Consider the following 22,688-nt stretch of genomic DNA (forward strand, 5'->3'; position numbering starts at 1 on the left):
ATTCTTTTCTCAGCCATTTAAAGAAATCATAATCTAACACATACCTAGCTAGATTACTTACTAAAAGTTCTAAGACTCCATTCCTGTTCTGTCCCTGGCAAGCGCAGCATACAGACAGACACAAACCCTTTGTTTCTCTCCCTCCTCCCAGCTTTTGAAAGTATCTTGTCTCCTCATTGGTCATTTTGGTCAGGTGCCAGCGAGGTTACCTTTAGCTTCTTAACCCTTTACAGGTGAGAGGAGCTTTCCCCTGGCCAGGAGGGATTTCAAAGGGGTTTACCCTTCCCTTTATATTTATGACAGGCTGAAAGGTTTTTAATTAATCTTCTTAAAATAATTAACCTTGCAGTAGAGAAAACATGGAAAATTTAAGCTGAAAAGGCAAATGTTTTGTACTTATGAACACTTGAACACAAGAGTGATAGTTGACACAGGGTGCATTTTTTACAGCATTGTCTACTCTAAATCACTTAGAAGTCTAATGTCAATTAAACTTGTGACTAAGGCACTTTGAAAATGTTACTCACTGTTTATAACCTTAAACCAGCACACAGTATAATACTGGAAAGAAATGCTAGAATGTAACCATTACTACAATAGGTTTTATATAAGCAAAAGGTAAACAATGTTGCATGGGACCATGAGCATACACCACAAATATCACAGCAAACTGCTTTTAAATTTCCCTGGGGCAACATTTCTTATATTATTATTGGCAGGTTTCTTCTGTCTTTTATCTGCCCTTTTATGAGCACACTGGCTGCAGCTAAGCTCCCCTGCTGTGGTAGTGGTTTCTGTGTGCAATGCCATGTCTGTCTTGGGAGGCAACATGCATAAGCTAGGTTGAGGGATTGCAGGGAATGGATTGGACAGTGTGTGTACAGATTTGGAATTGCTATGTGGTCGTGAACTGGTGACCGTGCTGTGTCCCTGGTGAGTTCATTCAACTGTTTAAAACCACACCCATCTACATCTGGGGACTTTGGAAAATTATAAGTGGTAACTATTTTCATTTAAAGGGAAGATGATGCTGGATTGGGTTTGGATCTTCATTTCAAAACCCCTATTTCCCCTGCCCTTCACCTCACCCCCACCCCCAAAGTGTGGCTGTTCAAATCTGAGGTTAGACGGGGGGGGGGGAGGGAAGAGGGGGAGCAGTGCTAAGTCAGGTCCTGGCTTAAGTCCCTATTTCAGCATCACCACCTTCTACTGAAGTTCTGGACTGTTAAGATTTGGGGGGTTGATTTGGGTCACTTCCAAATAAAACTGTACAAAAATAAAACTAAAAAGGGAGGCAAACAATGAGCCCTGAGTAAAGATGTTGAGCCTTTGCAGTTGTGATGATTTGAGGGTTCTGTCTGTACCATTTCTGAATTGTGGATGATTTTATGAAAGTACATGGAAAGCCTCGGTGGATCCCCCATGAATTAGCAGTGTTGTGTCATGTCTCTGCCAGGCCAGAAAGAGATGATGGGGAGTGATTCCCCAGCACTCAATGATTGTCTAGTCAAAGTAAAACATCGTGGGACAATGAGCTGGCTTTAGCTGAGAGAAGACAACTCCTCCTCTTGTCTTGTTGGGTTTGGGAGCAGTGAAAAGGCACCAAAAGGCAGAACAAAAGAAGCAGGTGACTCCCAGCATGAATCTTTAAAAGTATTTGCGGGGGAAAGGAGGAGGATGGGGATGGCGAGCCATTTTGCATCAGATTAAGATGAAGGGGGCTGCTGCAGGGTCAGGGTAGGCAATGTCATGGTAGACCCTGCCTGCCTGAAAAAAAGAGAGATGATTCCCCAAGAGAGGGTGACATTGTGTTTAGGATGTTGTATTGTTTTCTATATGATCTGTGCTGTTTGTGCTTTATCTGTTATGAGCAAAGGTGCTAGAATATGTGCAAAGCCCACCTATTGGTATATGTTAAGTATTCATAACTACCGTGTTGTCCCTGAGAGAGTTCAGCTGTAAACCAGCAGCTTCACACCTTTTGGGGAGTGTTCTGGGAGAGGGGTGTTTTTATGTACTGCGGAGCCTGAAGAGTCAGTGTTGCCCCCAGGGTGGGTAGGTGGCTGCACAGCAAGTTCCAATGCTCAGAGAAGGGTCTGCACCCTGAGAGGGCCTAGGGACCCCGTTCAGGCCCCAGAGGCATCACACACCCAGGGGACCCAGAGCACAGAGGCTAGGATTCCCCTCACAGCAGTCCTGACAGGTGGCCAGGAAGGGGCACTTGCTAGGGTCTGTGACAACAGTGTATAAACAACTGGCAGTGATTCACATCCTTATGCAATTTTTGCAAGTACTTATTCAGGCAAATTTGTGTGGAAGTGAACAGGAAGTTGAGTATGACTGATTAAGGCTCTGAAGATGTAGTCCTAGGAGATGTCAGTACCTCTCATATAGTTTAGCTGCTTAATATTCTGGCATGCTCAGTATGTACAAGATTCTTACAGTGATAAAATACATTATTCCATTTAAAAAGTAGGTGCAGTCTCTTATTAAAACTACCACTCTTACGTATATTTCTCTTTAAATGATAAGAATCAAATTCTACAGTTACACTAATAAAAATCTGAATTACTCCAGATTTACAGCAGTGAAACTGAGCAGAATTTGTCTCTCTGTTGTAAACCAGATTAAAGGTTGTGTTGCTTATTCCTGATCAGAAATACTGTAATGGCTTTATGCCAAAACCTGATTCTATGGGTGGGGATATAATCCGTCTGTAACAAACAAGCTGATTTGATTCAGAGTCCATTTCCTGCACATTGTAGCAACACTCAGAGAAACTGAAGTGAGCTGGCTCTCTTAAGGCACAGACTTTATACATGTAAGTACAAATGCTTTCAGGAGAAGCACAGGCTTCAAAGTATTTTTCACTAAAGTTCTCAAAGGGAAGGCTAATGTCTTCCATATTTTGGTAGCATTCAGCAATAAGAAATAATCCAGTTTACAATTACTTCAGGAGTGCTCACTTTGCTTTCTGATTTAATTTGAAGGGTTTAAAAGGTTTTGCTGTATGGTTCAGTGAGGGTCCAATTCACACCAGTGTAAATCAGGAGTAACATCAATTACACTATTGTAAGATCAGACTCAAGCCTACAATTTACAAAACCAAACGTGTAATATTTGATTATCAGTTAGGGCAACTTGTCCAAATGAGCATTACTATCATTAGTGGTCTGTTTGTAGAATTAATTTCCTCCTCCTCTTTCCCCACTTCTAAGCTAACTGATTGCAGGCCAAATTACAATCAATCAATCGTCAATCAATAAAATGAACAAGATAAAATTCCTTAAGCTGCATCTAACATGAAATTAATTTATTCTGTTCTTATCACTGTGGTTGTACAAAATAAACATGCAAATTAAATCACAGCAACTAGTATGGTTATTATACAAATAAAAAACCTTGACTATCAAAAGACTAATAACTGTAGAATATTTTTAGAAGATTGAAGGTTGTAAAATGTTTTAATACCAAATGGTATAAGCCTGCGTTATTTCATCTACACTAAAGAATAAACTGTTGGACTGAGCAAAGGAATGTGTAAACATGGAATGTACCATTCTTTTTTATGGGTGGTATACAGTGTGTTTCATAACCCCTTTGGACATTCAACTATTACTTTGTTTTCTTACTAAGCTGTACAATTCTGGCAACATTTTAATTTGTCTATTTTGAAATATCCCCTAGTTCTCTGATTTTGTTGGAGGATTTCAATGCTGAGCATCTAAGAAAGAAAACAATTGTAAGTGAAACTGATCCATATGCGTGTCTTTACGTCTGGTTATGTGGCAGCCTGAACAGTTTTGTAGTTCCTAATGCATAACTGCATTTTATTCTGTGTTTATTCACTGCAAATTTCACTTGAGTGCACCAAATACTTACTGAATTGTTGGCCTAAGGGCTGGTAATTCAAATAATGGAGTCAATTTAGCTGCAATTTGTTAGTCTGTCTTTCTAATGCATACACAAGATTACGGCTCTTATCTAACAAAAACGGGCTCATTAAAACAATCCCCAGCAACAACGAACAGAGACTAGGTGCTTCACAGCTACCTGAGCCCGTGTAGTGTACTATGTGAGGTCCAGATTTTGGAGCCCCTATTTACTGGTGACCCCTTAATCACATGATCAGATCTTTTGTTTTCTGTGAGACTGCTTGCCTGAGTAAGTGCTTATCAGGGTGAGTAAGAGCTCTACTTAATATCCTTATTTAACATTTTTCTCTGAGTGCTTTTAGGGTACTTGAAAGATTTAAAGGCCATTTCAGTTGGATTGAGTCATTTTTCTTGTCTCTAGGTAACTTTCACGGGCAGGGCCAAATTCTGATTGCTTTGACCCTGAGTATAACTCAGTTACTTTCAATAGTTGCTGCGGAATTATCCAGGTGTAACTGAGGTCAGACTCTAGCCCACAATACCGTATCCACCTAGGTACATTGAAATTTATAGGTGTTGGTAGAGTTGGCCCAGCTCTTACGCCACTCACAGAATTGTTACCTGAAATGTAGTTACCCTCCCTTTCCTACACAAGGTGCAAGGCTATCGTTTCCAAAAATAAGTGTAAAATGCAGTGATGAATCTGATATAGGCGAATGAATGTGGCCATAGGGCAGTAGGAAGGAGAAGTTTCCACACCAGTTAGGAGGATGGTTTGTCAAGAGTGGATCAGTGAGGTAAGCTATCTTGAGGAGCACAGGACTTGAAAGTGGTTGGGTTCTGGTAGCCAGATCATGAAGAGCTGGGACAGTTGTCTGAGTTTTTGTTTTTTAAATTAGCTACCAGTCAAGTGGAAGTGGAGCAGGAACTGTTTGGGAACCACTGTTTCAGCATGAATAAACAGTGCCCAGAGACGCCCATACCACAGAAGTGAACACTGAGTATGTGACCTTGAGGATACCTAATTACCTCTAGTGGAGGAATGGACTAAGAGCTGTCACCCAGGATATTAGGCTTGAGGATTAATAATTTTTCTTTTGGACTTCCCCTGAAGGTTAAAACTACCCCAGAGATTACATTATGATGGTTAATTGAAACTGTTTAAGCTAATGAGCCTAAGGTATTTGGGATCCAGTGAATCATCCTTTCGTTTGAGCTGTGTGCCTGAATGATTATTGGGTGGGACCCACCAACTGCTAAAGCCAAATGGGCCTTGCAGTTTAAGGACCTTAAATGCCTGTCATGCAGTTGATCTATACCTTGTGTGCTACCAGTCACTGTTTCTGAAAAGGATACCTTTCCCACAGCACTCCAGGAATCCCACTGGTGCTACCCAATCAGATGGCTTTTTACACCTGCTTGACACTGGTGTATATGGCTATCCAAGCTGTAAGGCATGGAAAATCAGGACCTTTGTCTGTTTTCTCCATGACTTGCTAGGGATTGTCAGTGAGTGCTGTTTATGGTGATGGTCTTCATAGTGTAGGGTACTGTCCACTGGGGACTGAAGTGAGACCACCAAGCCCATTTCACCCCAGCCACTCAACAGCAATAATGATAGGTTTCAGAGTAGCAGCCATGTTAGTCTGTATCCGCAAAAAGAAAAGGAGGACTTGTGGCATCTTAGAGACTAACACATTTATTTGAGCACTCACAAAAGCTTATGCTCAAATAAATGTGTTAGTCTCTAAGGTGCCACAAGTCCTCCTTTTCTTTCAACAGCAATAATATATCTAAAAGTATATTGAAATTGTGGGACAGCCCACAGTCTGATGGAGCTGGCAGATTTTGGGCTACCCAATGAACTTAATATTTTTTTAAAAGAAACCCCACTGTCTGTGGCAGTTACTGGTTTACCCATGGAACAACAATTTAGCATTCCAAGAAAAATCTGGATACATGTAAAAATTGTCTCCTACTCCTGTTGATGAACTAGAAATGTGCACAGAATGAGGCCTGAGAGGGCGACATGGCAAACTCTAAGAGAAAGCCCCAAAGAGAGCAATAAGGAGAGAGTTTGCCCCATTCTAGTGGGGTACTGGGGCTCTGAAGGCATCATAAAGGGCCAGGGACAATTCCCTAGTGCAGGCACAGTACAGTGCCACTGTAAGCACCTATCCCATGAATCCCAGCTGGGCATGGTTGCGGGGTTTGTTGATATGCTCCCCCATTCTTGGACCCTATGGAAACTACTCTAAAGTTCTCCACAGGGTGCCATATCAACAGGCTGGAAGGAGGGGGTGGAGCTATCTTCTCTTAGACGGGCTCTGCTGGATACCCACAGAGCACAGTGGCACAAGTTGCTATAGACCGGTGATTCTCAAACGTTTGTACTGGTGACCCCTTTCACATAGCAAGTCTCTGAATCACTCCCATTAAAAATTAAAGCCACTTGTTTATATATTTAACACTATTATAAATGCTGGAGGCAAAGCGGGGTTTGGGGTGGAGGCTGACAGCTCATGACCCCCCCCCCACATAATAACCACAAATGCCTGAGCGGTCTCGACCCCCCGTTTGAGAACCCCTGCTATAGACCAGGTAAGCACCAACAGCACAGCTTTCCCCTCTGTGCTGTGGGGTCTCCCTGAGGAAGTTCCAGGGTTGCTCCTGGCCACACAGATCCTGGAGGAAAGTATAGTGTTGCTCTTCTTTGTTATGTGCTGTGGCAACTTTGAGAACAAAATGGCTGCTGAACTGCTCATTGAGAGAGTTTTGGGAAATGTAATGGTGCAGCACCCTGAAAGGAAGAGGCATCCCAGTTCCATAGCACATGCTCTAGCTGAAACTCTTTTACTTTACCCAACAAAGATTCGCCTAAGAATACAAATTCAGCTAACGGCCTGCAGACAGGGGGCCCAACACACAGAGAAACCCAGCTAAAACTTTGCATTTTATCCGCAAAAAGAAAAGGAGGACTTGTGGCACCTTAGAGACTAACAAATTTATTTGAGCATGAGCTTTCATGAGCTACAGATCACTTCATCGGATGCATTCAGTGGAAAATACAGTGGGGAGATTTATGTACACAGACAACATGAATGTAACCATTCACACTGTAACGAGAGTGATCAGGTAAGCTATTACCAGCAGGAGAGTGGGGGGGAAATACCTTTTGTAGTGATAATCAAGGTGGGCCATTTCCAGCAGTTGACAAGAATGTCTGAGGAATAGCGGGGTGGGGGAATAAACATGGGGAAATAGTTTTACTTTGTGTAATGACCCATCCACTCCCAGTCTCTATTCAAGCCTAAGTTAATTGTATCCAGTTTGCAAATTAATTTCAATTCAGCAGTCTCTCGTTGGAGTCTGTTTTTGAAGTTTTTTTGTTGAAGAATTGCCACTTTTAGGTCTGTAATTGAGTGACCAAGGAGATTGAAGTGTTCTCCGACTGGTTTTTGAACGTTATAATTCTTGACATCTGATTTGTGTCCATTTATTCTTTTAAGTAGAGACTGTCTGGTTTGGCCAATGTACATGGCAGAGGGGCATTGCTGGCCCACGATGGCATATATCACATTGGTAAATGTGCAGGTGAACGAGCCTCTGATAGTGTGGTTGATGTGATTAGGCCCTATGATGGTGTCTCCTGAATAGATATGTGGACACAGTTGACAACGGGCTTTGTTGCAAGGATAGGTTCCAGGTTAGTGGTTCTGTTGTGGGGTGTGTGGTTGCTGGTAAGTATTTGCTTCATGCTGGGGGGCTGTCTGTAAGCAAGGACTGGCCTGTCTCCCAAGATCTGTGAGAGTGATGGGCATTTTATGTTTTTCCCCTTTTTGCTCAGTGGAGATAACAGACCAGAGTTGGAGCCAGTGGGCTGCTATAGTGGTTGCACGGCAACCAAGTCCAGGAAATACGGCACTGTAGCTCTATTCAGCTGGCTGCTCTCATTCCAGAATTCGTTGGCTAAGGTAGGTAACTGCTTTGACTCTGTTTAACCATTCCCTTTGGGGGGAATTCAGCTCAGGGGATTGGAGAGGGGTTTAAACAACATTTAGGCGAATGACTCCACACAGGGATAATGGAGCAAAGAACTACTGGCCAGCTGGGAAAAATGGGTCAAGCATCTATTCGGGTCTATTTGCTCACAGGCACAACCTATTCATACAGTGTATTTTGCCACAATATTCCCCACCATACACAGTAGCAGAAGAAGAGAGAGAAAGCAGTGTTTGTTGGTTAGAGCACAGGACTAAGGTTCAGCATTCTGGATTCAATTCCTAGCTTCTTCACCGACTGTCTGTGTGACTTTGCCATGCCACTTACTCCACTTTCTATGTGCCTCCATTTGTCCATCTGTAAAATGGGGTTAAACTCTACTAGTAGCTCACATGACTTTTGTGAGATTTAACTAACTAATGCTGGTGAAGCATTTTAATCTTCTCAGATGAAAGGTGCTACATAAATCAAATATTGTTTATTAGATTGTTATCGTTTTCAACAACCTATCTACAAAAATACCGCTACTAAGAGTCCTCTATAAAAATACCAAATGGCTGAAAGCAAGAAATAGCAATTCCTAGCTTCTGTGGGAATTTATACCTAGCTTCCTTCCAATCCCCACATTCAAGTGCCTCTATTTAGATACCTTCCCTCCCCTGCAAATAACCTGTGTAGATTTTAATTGAATCCTACCTGACTACTGTGATAAAATGGTGACATTTTGTCAGTGGAGATTATATATGATTGATTTGTAACTGTGACTCAAACCTGAACTAGGGCTTTTATTGTAGAATAGTGTCATGAACTTTATAAGAGAAGCTCCTTTCACAGCTCTGTTTCTAATCTAAAGCAACAGGCCAAGGTCTCAGAACAAAGTCCAGCAATAATGTAGCTATGCCAATTATACATGCACATTGTCAGTGTTCGGACCAGATATAGCACTGGCATGGCATTCTGAAGCAGTCTGAGACATTGGGGAACTTGTAACTGTAGTCTGTGTGTGTTTGATTCATTACTAGGGCTGAAGAAAGAGTTAAAACGGGGAGGAAAAAACCTACCCCATTCTTTTGTGTATTCCATAGGAAACCAAACATGGCATCTTCTATGAGGAGCTTGATCTCAGACCACAACCAATATGTCGAATCTTTTCATCTGTTCCTTGAGAATTCGACAGAGCACCAATGCATGCTGGAATTCATTGAGAAGAAGCTGCCGGGCATAATATCAAGGTAATGGAGTCAGATGTTTTATCAAAAGGACAAACCCCTGGTACAATTCTGCACGAGTGATGAATGTATGCTTCCGACTACAGGAGCCTGGGCTTGCAAGGGCTGCCTGAGAGTTATAGATTGCCCGCCCCCCCCATGCTGCTGTGTAGATCTTTGATAGTGCTTTAGTTAGAGATTTTATTTAGACACTCCACTGAAAGGCCTCTTTTTGTGATGAGGTCTGACTAGCAGGAAATAGCTAGATTTAATTGTTTCCTTGTATGCAAATATAAATTAGATTTAATAAACACTAATGTATGAAAAATATATTAACAAACTGCATAGGATTTTAATCATTTTATTTAAGGCTTTTATGTTTTTTTTAAAAAAAACAGATAGCATTTAAACTGAAATTAAAAATTCTTTCTGGCTTTCACACAATCCATTTACTAATCAAATAAGCTTACGGACTACCTTCCCTTGAAGACCTGGAGTGAAATCCTGGATCCACAGAAATCAATGGGGCAGGATTTCACCCCTGGTTTCTGTTCCCAACCCAGCCAATGCCTTGTAATGGGATCTCGAGCAAGTTATTTAACCTCTCTCAATGCTTCATTTTCCCCATCTGTAAAATATAAATACTTTTGCAAAGTACTTAAAAAAGCTAAAAGTACTTTTATATTATACATGCAATATACAGCCAGTTAAAATTTTCCCAACAGAATAGTTTTCAGTTCTGTTGAATCAGCATTTTCCAGTGGAAATGTTTCATAAGAACGTGTTGATTCCATCAACTTTCCTGCCAGCCTGTCCCGCTCCCTGGGATCTCTGGCTCCTCAGCTCCATGGCTGCCTGCCTGTCACAGGGGGGCTACCTACGCTTGCCAGCAGGCTGGCTTCCCAGCTGCTCAAGCAGGCCAAGGAGCTGGACAGCCCAGCCACCCACACAGCAGGCAGCTGGCAAGTCCAGGGAGTGCGAACATTTTATTCTTTCTGAAACAATTCTTTTGGAATTTCAGTCCCAGGAACAATTTAGTTTTCATCCTGATTTAGGAAATCTCATTTTCAAAAACTCAAAAATTATCACAGGATGGAAGTTCCATTTCCCCGGCCGGGCTCTGATTCTCAAAATCCATTCTCCCAGAGACAGAGGGAATTGCAGGGCTCGTGCTTCAGAATTTTTTTTTAGTTGTGTGTAAGTCCTCTGGCCTGTAGCCTGAGAGAGAAGGGAGTGCTGTCGTGATGGTTCTCAGGGTACCCTGAGCTGTGACTCACCTCCTTACCCCCTGCCTCCTGTGGTAGGGAACCTGGCCTGTGCGGAGATCAGCAACAGCTTCCCAACACTGCCAGCCTTCTAGCCACTCAAGTGCTCTCCTCTGGGGTATGCCTGTAATATCCAGCCCCATCACTGGCTACACACAGAAATACCTGGTCTGCTGTCCCTGTGAACCATGTACACACCAGGCTGTAAGATTCAGCTCTGGTCCAGCACTTGTAACACCACAGCAGTTTGGTATATTTGAAGTGTAAACAAGAATAAGTTTATTATCAAAGATTCAAGTGACAATGAGTAAAGTATTAGAAACAAAAGGGTACATGTAAAACAATCATATCATGCTTTCTAGAGACTAACAGATTAAACTCCTGTTAAAGACATTCTCTCACCCAGGGACTTTTGCAGCTTTACAACTAAGGTTAGCTGAGATCCCGTTTTCATGAATGAATACACTGCCTGTTTACTTCAAGAACGAGGGAGTGTCTTCTTTGCCTCCTATTTATACTGCCAAGTTCAATGTCTGCCCTCCTGTGGCTTGTTTTTCTTGTGTGCTGCTTCCCTATTTACTTCACATCTCTTCATTGGCTTTGTATCTAAGTGGGCATCCATTGGGTTTCTTAACATGCTTAATTTAGATACTGACAGAGAGAGAGGTGAATAAACATCTCTTATCTGACAGCCTGTTTTTTCACCTCTTGTCAAGGTTCCTCCCCCACTCTGAACTCTAGGGTACAGATGTGGGGACCTGCATGAAAAACCTCCTAAGCTTATCTTTACCAGCTTAGGTCAAAACTTCCCCAAGGTACAAAATATTACACCCGTTGTCCTTGGATTGGCCGCTACCACCACCAAACTAATACTGGTTACTGGGGAAGAGCTGTTTGGATGCGTCTTTCCCCCCAAAATACTTCCCAAAACCTTGCACCCCACTTCCTGGACAAGGTTTGGTAAAAAGCCTCACCAATTTGCCTAGGTGACTACAGACCCAGACCCTTGGATCTTAAGAACAATGAACAATCCTCCCAACACTTGCACCCCCCCCTTTCCTGGGAAATGTTGGATAAAAAGCCTCACCAATTTGCATAGGTGACCACAGACCCAAACCCTTGGATCTGCGAACAATGAAAAAGCATTCAGTTTTCTTACAAGAAGACTTTTAATAAAAATAGAAGTAAATAGAAATAAAGAAATCCCCCCTGTAAAATCAGGATGGTAGATATCTTACAGGGTAATTAGATTCAAAAACATAGAGAACCCCTCTAGGCAAAACCTTAAGTTACAAAAAAGATACACAGACAGAAATAGTTATTCTATTCAGCACAATTCTTTTCTCAGCCATTGAAAGAAATCATAATCTAACACATACCTAGCTAGATTACTTACTAAAAGTTCTAAGACTCCATTCCTGTTCTGTCCCTGGCAAGAGCAGCCTACAGATAGACACAGACCCTTTGTTTCTCTCCCTCCTCCCAGCTTTTGAAAGTATCTTGTCTCCTCATTGGTCATTTTGGTCAGGTGCCAGCGAGGTTACCTTTAGCTTCTTAACCCTTTACAGGTGAGAGGAGCTTTCCCCTGGCCAGGAGGGATTTCAAAGGGGTTTACCCTTCCCTTTATATTTATGACACCTCTTCTGGTGACACATACCTTGATTTAGAATCGAAGAACATATTTTCAGTGTGTGTATATTTATATACACACATAACTCCTTACATAGTATCTACACGTATATTTGGCAATGATGATAACGACCATTGTGACTCAGCTTTCATTTAAGACCTCACTGACATTCTTCATTGAACCAGAATGTACCAGCCAGGATAAATATATTCCTATTATTCCCTCACCAGGTATCATTAAAGGGTTCTTAGGTCACACCTCCCCTCCTACAATGCAGTAGGAACAGCCACAACCCTCTAAAAAGAGGTAAAATCCTGATCCCACTGAAGTCAATGCGAGTTTTGCCATTGATTTTAACAGAGAAAGGATTTCGCCCCAGGCATTAATGACCTCCTTCTAGCTAAAGTAAAGGTGTGCTGCTTTATTAGTCTAGATCTCTCGGCTGCATTTACCACGGCAAATCATTCTCTGCTCTACCTTCTTTTCTCTTGGCATCTCTGACTCTGCTGTTTTCCTGTGCCTCAGTTTCTCCATCTGTAAAATAAGGATAATACTGACCTCCTTTGCAAAGGGTTTTGAAAACTAGAGATAAAGAATGCCGTACAAGATCTAGGTATTAATGTTTTTATTCAATAGAGTTACTCTGGATTTACACAGATATAAATAAGATCTATGGTGTGTGCTACTAAATAAACATTAAAACAAAGTCTATGCTTTGAATAGCGTATAAACCAAAACCATGATCAGGTGCAATCAAGTACAATACAAACATATACATAAATAGATAGATATTCTAATTCTAATTCTAATATGGATAAATTATGTATACGTCTGAGGACACACTCCCCTCCAAGCACAGAGATGGGAGAAAACGTGTGGTGGCCCCAGTTTGCTTTCAGCCCTAAGACATGCAGAACTCCCATGGATTGCCTGAGTAATGACTGAATAAACACTGAGCATGAATCCTTAGCCTGGCTCTATGCCTGCCATGGACATTTATGGTTCTATGTTAATATAAAGCTACACATATCTGTGTACATAGTCCTATTGTGGGGGGTGAGTGTGTTTTCCTAAAGGTGTTAAATCTTTGCACGAATGAAAACAATCTATTAAATATCTAGCCTAAAATATGCAAATCTATTTTTGTTTTCAGCATTGGAAATGGAAAGTCTGCAATCAACATTCTAAGTGTAGGTGGTGGTTCAGGTAGAGTAAAACCTTGAGGCTTTGTGTATATTTATTCTTTTCCTTGGGGAACATTGGATGGCAAATCACAGATGAGACTCTACACCACAATGGGCCTGGGTGGATGCATCATTCCTTTAAAAATATGGGTTCAAATCCAAACTTGGCTCACTAGTAGAAACAAGCCTGGTGATATTGGCCACTGTCCACCAACCAAAAGCATCACACAGCTGTCATTCTGTACTCAGAATAAATCCATGGGAATAGCAGAGCAAACTAACAGGCTTATTAGAGTTACCTTCATAAAGTAATCTATAGAAACTGGCTGATTACTTGACTCAAAGACTCATCTACTCCATGTGACTACTTAGAGACCTGTTCCTGCTCACCCTTACTTACTTGAATAATAGTTTTTTTGGTTTGAGGGACTGGGAAATCCACTGCAGCCCAACTTGTAGCCTTCACACACCCAATACCTTCATTTTCACACAGCTGGAGCCCTGCAGAGATTCTGTGAGGCTGGGGAGTGAAGGGGGATTATGCTGCAGTTGAAGTATTCCCCTACCTCCCCAAATTCTGAGGGCCTGGGCGCACTACTCGGTATTGTATAAGGCAGAACTCCTGTTGATTGCCTGAGTAAGGAGTGAATACAAAGCAAGCAAGGATTTGGGATTTAGCCCCATGCCTGCCATACACATCTATGGATCTGGCAGGTACTGATTATTATCTTTAGATAAGAAGAGAAAGGGAAAGGAAATCAAAGGAAAGGGAAAGAAACTAATTCTGTAAATTCTCTTAATCTTCCATATTCCACCCAGGACACTGCACACAATGGGGGACACAGTGTTTGGTCCTAGTATGTGTTTCTGTCCCAGGTGTGTGTGTACAAGCAGGGTACAAAGAACCGCCTCCTGCCCCCTTGTGTACCTCTCATAAGAAATCGCTCCCTCTGTGGCACTGTTCTCTACTGTGCCTAGCTGGCTCAAGTTAGCCCACAGTGTTCACACCCCAAAACCAGTTCACATGGCTGTCCCATCTTCCTTCAGTTTTCATCTTGCCAAGCTCATAAAATCCCTTGAGCCTTCACATAAATCAGTCTCTCCTGTAACTCGTTCAGTTTTACTGTACTTCTGTGCACTGCCTATACAGATCTGGATCTTTAGGTTCCAACGATGGAGCAGGTCACGAATAAAGTTTAAAAAAACAACAACCCACAAACCTATTTCCTTCCTCGTACATGAAGGCCTCTGTGTATGAACCCTAAAATCTCTAGCTTTGGCTTTGTTCGTGCTGTCACATTACATTACACGTTCATATGAATAACCACTGACCATGCTCACTGCAAAGGTCTCTTATAGAAATTACTGATTCCCAAGAATCCCTATGCTTTAGACAGTTATAACACCATCAGACATGTATCTCTGAATCCCCATTTGCTGAAGGGATACTGCGCAGGGGACAGACACTTTGAGCTTGTCACATAAGGGTATTTTCCCCCTAACATTGCCCACTATTGTTGCCACCAGTTCTGGTCCACTAGTGGCAGTGATGCTAGGGTAGACAAGGTATTGGTAGCTGCCATCTTTTCAGCCACTGTTGTGTCTGGGTGCTGTTGAAAACCTAAAGGTATATATGTAGATAAATAAGGGAGTGGCCTCCCTACATGATATAATACCTTCCTAAATACTGCTTACATAAGTCCCCGCCCTTAATACCGATGTCCCTTAGTTCTAGTCTGCCCATTAAACTCTATTGGAGCAACAAGTTTAAAGTAATTTAAATGCTTTAGTCATGTCATCTCTGAAAACTAATCTCATTCTTTTTCAGTCTTTCCTTATAAGTAAGAATAGCCACGTGTAAATGCCGAGTCATTTGTTATAACTTTGACAATGAGACAGAGTGGAGAGATTTATTTCTAAACAAGGGGGATAATTTTCTGCCCAAGAAGGTGGTGTTTCTCACAGGATCATTTGAGTCAGTCAGTGGGGTGTTTAACTGTCTAATCAGAGAGACGCAGCTTAGCGTGACGGACACTGATTCAATAAAGTGGCACTTGCTCATTTTGCCGTAACTGAAAAGCGGGATTTTCATTGGTTCTGAGAGTGAACTAAAGTCATATGCTGCACTCAGGACAGCTCATTTGCTGAACTACAGTTATACTTTAAGAATAAGCTGTTTTCTGATTTGCTGAGGTTTCTCCTCACACCCTGAGTGTTTGTGAGTCAATAAGGAAGGTTCAGCTGTTTGTTATTTTAATGGGTTCACACCAGTTTCATGTAGAGGTAGGCTGTAGCCTTTAGCCTCAGGCCCATATTGAGGCCAGTATGAAGCTGTAACATCCTGTCAGAGCTCAGGAAAGATTATTCTTCCTGGGTCTCGTCCCTTCAGCATGCAAGGAGCATGATTGTTGCTGGTCCTTGGTGCAGAGAGTACAGGTGGATGGATAGCTCCATGCATTCATCCTGCTTCTCTCATCCCTAATGCACCCACACTAAGGCCAGGCACGATCTGGCCATCCAGTGTAGCTGTTTGGGCCCATTATAGCAGACGACTGAGAGAGTCTGCTGTTGACTACAGCTTGTGCCTTATTAAGTTTCCACTTCAGTGCACAGCATCCTAATGTTGCTGTACCTGTAAAAAACATAAAAGGCATCAACTGTGCTGTAAACTATCCCTTTATTTAAAATTTTTAATTAGAAACTTGATGGTGAACATAGTGATAGCCTTTAAAAGGTAATTGTATTAGAGAGTTTAAATACTTCCAAAAGTCTAATTGCCAAATTGTTGATAACGCAAGCTGCTGCATATTTGACTATAAAATGCCTCAGGACACCTGTTTGCATATAAAAGAACTAACTGAAGTTAATTAAGGCTGTAGATTAAGTCATGAGTCAAAGTTTTTTTGTTTCAAAATAAAGTAAGGGTGGTGTGGCCATGGAAGAGTAGAAATTTCCATCAACATATGGAGATGGGAAATTCAGATTTTTTTTCTGAGACTGGCACAGCCTCTCCAAGGGGATAATTCACTTTACAGAAGATTGATACAGAAAATGAACTCGGTAGTAGTTAGTTAACAATTCCACGTTTCCAGATTTTCCCACAGCAGACTGTGAACAAATTAATTTGCTCTGATTTTCAATAAAAAGAAATTTTGTGATCGCAAAACCACAGCTATTTGTTACTTCTGAAATTCAATTTCCCTTTCTTGAAAGAACATGCTTACACAAATGTCATGTAAATATTTGTTTTTAAAAAGATACTTAGCTCTGAAAAGATTAAACCCTTCCTTATGTTTTTATGTCCCTTTAATAGGGCCTTATTCACACACATACAGTGCAAGACTTGAACCCTTCAACTGTAGTGTGTAGTTACAAACTGTAATGATATGTAGCAGAGCATGGCAGGGCCCTCTTGGTTCCTGCCTCTGCTAAGTCTACAAAGTCACTCTGAGACCCTGGGGTCAATAGCCACTGGTGCAATTTATTCACAGGCTTGTTCCCACCACCGTTTCACAGTTGGTCCTTCATCATCTGCAGGCAGGAGGGAGGGGAGAACTACCTTCCTGCTTCCACTGCCTGCCTTTTCCCTTCCTTTCTGCCTCCCCACCCTGAGGCTTTTATACAGCCCCAGGCTAATTAGGCGGCAGCTGTCTCTGCATCCCCAATTAGGGCCAGGTTATCTACAGCCATCTCTAATCTATCACCCTGAATAGAAGCTGGCGTGACAGAGGGCTGAATCAGAAGCCCTTTGCCCAGCACCCTGTCACATGACATTTAGTAAGACCAGAAGCAAGGCATGGACCTCTTCATGTCTGCAGTGGTATGATGAGAAGAAGGATGGTCCAGTGGTTAGGTCACTAGCCTGTGATGTAGGCAACCTGAATTCAATTTCCTATTCTATTGCCAACTTCCTGTGTTACCGTGGGCAACTCTGTGCCTCAGATCCCCATCTGTAAAATGGGCATAATAGTACTTCCCTACCTCACATGGTGTTGAGGCTAGATAAGTGAAGACTGTAAGGTGCTTAGATAATGGGAGTCATAAGTACCATGTGTATCAAAAAAAGTCCCATTAAACCAAGCTGGTGAGGAGAGGGGGAGGAGGGAATGAGCATGTGAAAAGTTGCCTGCTTGCCTCCAGGAAGGTCAGCCAGCCTTTCAAACACATCTGTATCTCTTCAACTTACCAAATTCACTCCAGTTATCCATTTTTGCCTACGTACATTAATGCTGCTTCACTCAACCTACTCAGCTGGAAGTCCATTCCAATTATTCACCATCCCTCCATAAATTCTTCTTGCATACATTCTCTGTTATCTTAAATCTCTGCCCCTAGTTCTACTTTTGATTGAGTGTCAAAAATTTTATACTTTAACATAGTTTAAATGCTTCAATCTTGTCACCTTTCATGACTAAGTTCACCTGCTCCTTGTAAATAAGACACTCTATTCAATTTTTCATTTTAGTTGCCCTCTGTTTTCACTCTCTCTATCTTAACTGAATGTTTAGACAAATAAGGTAACCAACACTGGACACCAAAACTATGCAGCCAATGCAGTCCAAGCAATGCCTTTATAAAGTATTACAGCACAGTGTCCTAGGTTTCCTTCGTCATACAAATGAACATCTTATTTACTTGCTTTACCGGCGCTGCATATTGGACTAGGAATTTAAATGTTGGGTCTATCAATACACTCATCAATAAAATCACTGCAGCAAATCTGAATGATCCCTTGTGTACAGAGAAGAAGCAGCCAGTGCTGTAATATTTGCTTTATGCTCTATACACAGACACACAGTATTGAGCTTAGTCAGTCACAGAAAGAGCAAAGGACTTTAAGGACCAAAGGAAAAAATGGAGATTTGCTTCAGCTTTCAAATTAATTTTCTTTTTTTCCCCTTCCTCATGTGTCTCATTAGCCAATTAGCCTTTGGGACAAAGACCCCTAATTCACTCTCAAAAATAAACACAAAACACTCTCCAAATAGCCTTGTAAAATACAAATGGGGGAATACTGTGATGGCTTAGGGATTTTCTAATAGAACAGAGAGCTTTTTACCTCTGGTTCATTGGTTCCACACCAGCCTGGGTTGGTAGTGACTAGAAATGGGGCAGATCTGCCGTTTGGATCCAGATCTATACTTGCCAAAGATCAGGGATGATTGTATCCCGGGTTTTGGTATTGATCACTCTCTAACAGTGGTTAAAACCAGATGACAGCTATTTAGTGGCATGTGTGAAACAAAATAGGAGGTTCAGTCCATTTTTGAGAGGACATGTGCACATATCACTACAGAACATCACATCTGATACATCTGATAGTGTCAGAGAAGTCAGACTCATGAGGGAGTGATGGAATTAATCGTCAGTCCCTAGAGACAGATCTTCCAGAAAGGAGTTGAAGAAGTTCAGTAAGAGCAATATGTGGAAGACTACACTGCCAATGCCTGTGTGATACCTGTCCAGTACATAAATAGTGGATTTAATCGCCATGGCAATTGATCTGAGACCTATATTTTTTTTTAAAAAGAGGGATTTTGGGAAGGATGATAGCTAGCAGAACCCTCACATCTATCCCTGCTCTGACCTTTTCATTCTGTTTCATATTTGTATCCTAGGTGAAATCGACCTTCAGATTCTCTCAAAAGTACAAGCTAAACATCCAGGAGTTACCATTAACAATGAGGTGATAGAACCAAGCAGTGAACAAATCCTCAGCTACAAAGGTATTTGAACTAGCAAATGCATTTAACAAAGTTGACCACTGGTTAACATGTCATCTTTATAAGGCTTTTTGTTCCAATTTCGCCTCAAAAAGAGGAAATTACTATCTTCATTTAGGATTAGTAATTATTAGTAATTAGTAATTTTTCAACTGTACTGCAGACTCCTGCCTTCTTAGCAAGGTCCTAGTTCTTGATCTTGCAAAGAGCTCTGTATGGACAAACCTTATAACTACACAGATGCCTCTACTGTATCCCATTCTTAGAGTGCTTTTCATGGCACTCTTTTTATCAGTATGTGCAGTGTTGGACTGCTATCTGCAGCCATGCCTCTTTACATTGCTAGGTGATCAGATTTTATAAACTAGATAGGGTTCAGTAACTGCATGAGAGAGCTATAAGTAAAACCCTGATGTTTTAGAATGTAGTGTTTGTGTTTCAGTGGTGTGGTGTGCTTCCCTCTTCCCACTGACTCAGTGTCCCAGAATGGCATTGAGGGGTCTGCTTGAAATTGTGTTTAACAAAAATGTCAAGAACTATTTTTAAGTGGTCTGCAAATATTAACTACCTAATCCTCATAATACCCTACTGAGTTAAGTATAGTCCTCACAAATTAGGTAACCAAGGCATAGAGGTTAATTAGCTTGTCCAAGATACAGACAGCGTTAATGTACAAACTGGCATTCAAAAGATCTTTGCTTTCAGTCCTATGCTCAGAGGTCTGGAACATGCCTCTCTCCATAAATCAGAGATCCTCACTGATTGTTTTGTGAGAAATGCCATGGCATATCTAATAAAGTATGTGTTTAGCCTTTGCGCCTGGCCAAATTCTCACTGAAGTTTCAACTAAATGTATTCATTTTGATTGCCAATCTTAGCCAGTTATGTGCTGTCGAACACCTACTGGGTTCGATCAGTACATGGCTATACATATTCTGGTGATGGGCGAACTGATTTCTACATATAGATTGTACTCTTTTGGAAGCAGGGACTGTGGCCAGCCTTGCACCTCGTGGGCGCAGACCAGTACCAGATCAAAATGTGCAAGTGACTACACAAAGTATAAGGCAGTGGAGAATCAGGCTCTGCAGCTTCTTTATGGAGAGTGCCTGGAATGTGTTGGGTGCCCTCACACTATAAATAATACACTATTTTCTCTCATCTAAAAATGCTAACTTTCTAAGTGTATGTCTCACTGCAATTAAAAACCTGCAGCTGGCCTGTGCCAGCTAACTTGGGCTTGTAGACTTGGGCTGCAGGACTGTTTAATTGCAGTGTAGATGTTTGGGCTTGGGCTGGAGGCCAGAGTTTAGGACTTTGCGAGGTGGAAAGGTCCCAGAGGTTCGCCTACAGCCTGAGCCTGAATTTCTATACTGCAATTAAACAGCCCCTTAGCCTGAGCCCTGCAAGCCTGAGTCAGCTGGCATGGGCCGGCCGCGGGTGTCTAACTGCAATGTAGATATACCCTTAGGTTTAGAGGACACCTTTAAAAATGCAGGATTCTTAACATGAAAGAACTTGGAGAGACAAGGTATGTGAGATAATATCATTTATTGGACCAGCTTCTGTTGGTGAGACAGACAGACAAATAAGCAGGTGACCCAGAGAAGAGCTCTGGGTCATTGTGGATCGTCCTCTGAAAACATCCACTCAATGTGCAGCAGCAATCAAAAAAGCTAACACAATGTTAGGAATCATTAAGAAAGGGATAGATAATAAAACAGAAAATAACATATTGCCTCTAGATAAATCCATAGTACTCCCACCTCTTGAATACTGCGTACAGATATATTGGAATAAAGATATATTGAAACTGAAAAAGGTCCAAAAAAGGACAACAAACATTATTAGGGGAATGGAACAGTTTCCATATGAGGAGAGATTAATAAGATTGAGACTTTTCAGTTTGGAAAAGAGACGACTAAGGGGGGATATGATAGAGGTCTATAAAATCAGGACTGGTGTGTCAAAAGTAAATAAGGAAGTGTTATTTACTCCTTCTTGTAACACAAGAACTAGGGGTCACCAAATGAAATTATTAGGCAGCAGGTTTAAAACAAACAAAAGGAAGTATTTCTTCACACAATGCAGAGTCAACCTGTTGAACTCTTTGCTAGAGGATGTTGCGAAGGCCAAAACTATAACAGGGTTCAAAAAAGAACTAGATAAATTCATGGAAGATAGGTCCATCAATGGCTAGTAGCCAGGATGGACAGGGATGGTGTCCCTAGCCTCTGTTTGCCAGAAGCTGGGAATGGGCAACAGGGGATGGATCACTTGGTGGTTACCTGTTTTGTTCATTCCGTCTGGGGCACTTGACACTGACTGCTGTCGGAAGACGGGATACTGGGCTAGATGGACCTTTGGTCTGACCCAGTGTGGCCATTCTTGTGTTCTTATCCTGGGACCAACATGGCTACAACAACACTTGCATACACAAACTTGCACAGTCTGAGATATTCTGCAGGAAATCCTAGAGAAATCACCATTATTTTGTACAGTAAGTTCAAAACCTGGGGAAACCTCAAGACACTTGCAGGAAGCACATCATTTTTTCACTAGCTGCCTCCATCACACACCTTTCTGTTCATTTTAAAGGTAGTACATAGGACATGTGAGGAGATGAGCACAAAAGGGGGTTCATAGGCAACCATTAATAAAAAAATTGTCTGTCTCAGAGCTATAGTGCAAGCTTCCCTACTAACTTTTAGATTGCCCCAGATTTAGACTATTGATGGTCGGACATCAGAAAGTTTGACAGTTTGCTCTGGGTATGCATCCAATAGTTCTGATCCTTCTGGAAACTCTCTCTCTCTGAGAACTGTCTGAATTTATGGGATATGCACACCACACAAGACAAAAAGAAAAGGAGGACTTGTGGCACCTTAGAGACTAACTAATTTATTTGAGCATAAGCTTTCGTGAGCTACGGCTCACTTCATCGGATGCATTCAGTGGAAAATACTGAATTTCCACTGAATGCATCTGATGAAGTGAGCCGTAGCTCACGAAAGCTTATGCTCAAATAAATTGGTTAGTCTCTAAGGTGCCACAAGTATGCCTTTTCTTTTTGCGAATACAGACTAACACAGCTGCTACTCTAAAACCACACAAGACAAGGCTCTCATGAAATCTTTGTGTACTTTATGATCACCTCTAATCTCTAGCCAGTTAATTGGCTGTATAATCCTATTTGGGGCATTTTTTCGGGAAAAGGTAAGTAGGAAAAATTAAGTTGTTTCCCTTATTTTAAGAGTTCTTAAACTAAAAATTAAATACTAAACTAAATTTCTAACTAAAATTCTGTTGATTTGTAACCATGTTCACAAAAAGTATCAACCTAGGTTTTTAGCCCCAATTTCTCTTTCTGGAGAATTGGAAATACAATCTGTTTGGTAATTCAGAAGTCAAATTATCAGTCTCATCTGCTACTCACTCTCTGGGAGGAACAAACTAATCCTCTAAACTAAGCACATCAGTCCATGACCCTAGATGAGCTTGGGTCTACGCTGTGACTCCAAATAAAGCCTCCACCTAGATTGCAACACCCTCTGAGTTTCCTGGCCAGCAGAACATTCTCTGATATACAGCCATTAAACATGGTGGGTCTGATTCTCATTTACACATTAAAGCCCCTTTGTACTGCCAAGAGCCTTATATTTCCAGTTTCAGTTGAAGCCAAAAGAACTTTTATCTGTTGTAGTATTTCGGGGCTTCTGAAACCAGGGAGAGGACCTTGGAAGACAGAACTGCCATGCAAATCTGGAATAAACTGGGGAGAGAATTAGTAGAACTTTGCAG

General features: G+C 41.6%; 1 protein-coding gene across 4 annotated transcripts in view; it reads left to right on the forward strand.

Moving 5' to 3' along the window:
- HNMT (histamine N-methyltransferase) overlaps nt 1–22,688 on the forward strand; it is a 66,024-nt gene that overhangs the window by 34,211 nt on the left and 9,125 nt on the right. The window contains exons 1-6 of one of the 4 annotated variants that reach the window (XM_084643226.1): nt 2,744–2,821; nt 3,688–3,742; nt 7,723–7,849; nt 8,963–9,109; nt 13,134–13,186; nt 18,783–18,890. In XM_084643226.1, the coding sequence (XP_084499352.1) occupies nt 8,973–9,109; nt 13,134–13,186; nt 18,783–18,890 (298 nt within the window). In that variant the 5' untranslated portion in view covers nt 2,744–2,821; nt 3,688–3,742; nt 7,723–7,849; nt 8,963–8,972. Of the gene's footprint in view, nt 1–2,736; nt 2,822–3,687; nt 3,743–4,064; nt 4,181–7,722; nt 7,850–8,962; nt 9,110–13,133; nt 13,187–18,782; nt 18,891–22,688 lie in introns of those variants that run through there. The other 3 variants (XM_084643227.1, XM_084643229.1, XM_084643228.1) reach the window with 3 other exon arrangements.

This window comes from Lepidochelys olivacea (genome assembly GCF_965140295.1).
Source record: "Lepidochelys olivacea isolate rLepOli2 genome assembly, chromosome: 11".
NCBI classification, from domain to species: Eukaryota; Metazoa; Chordata; order Testudines; family Cheloniidae; genus Lepidochelys; species Lepidochelys olivacea.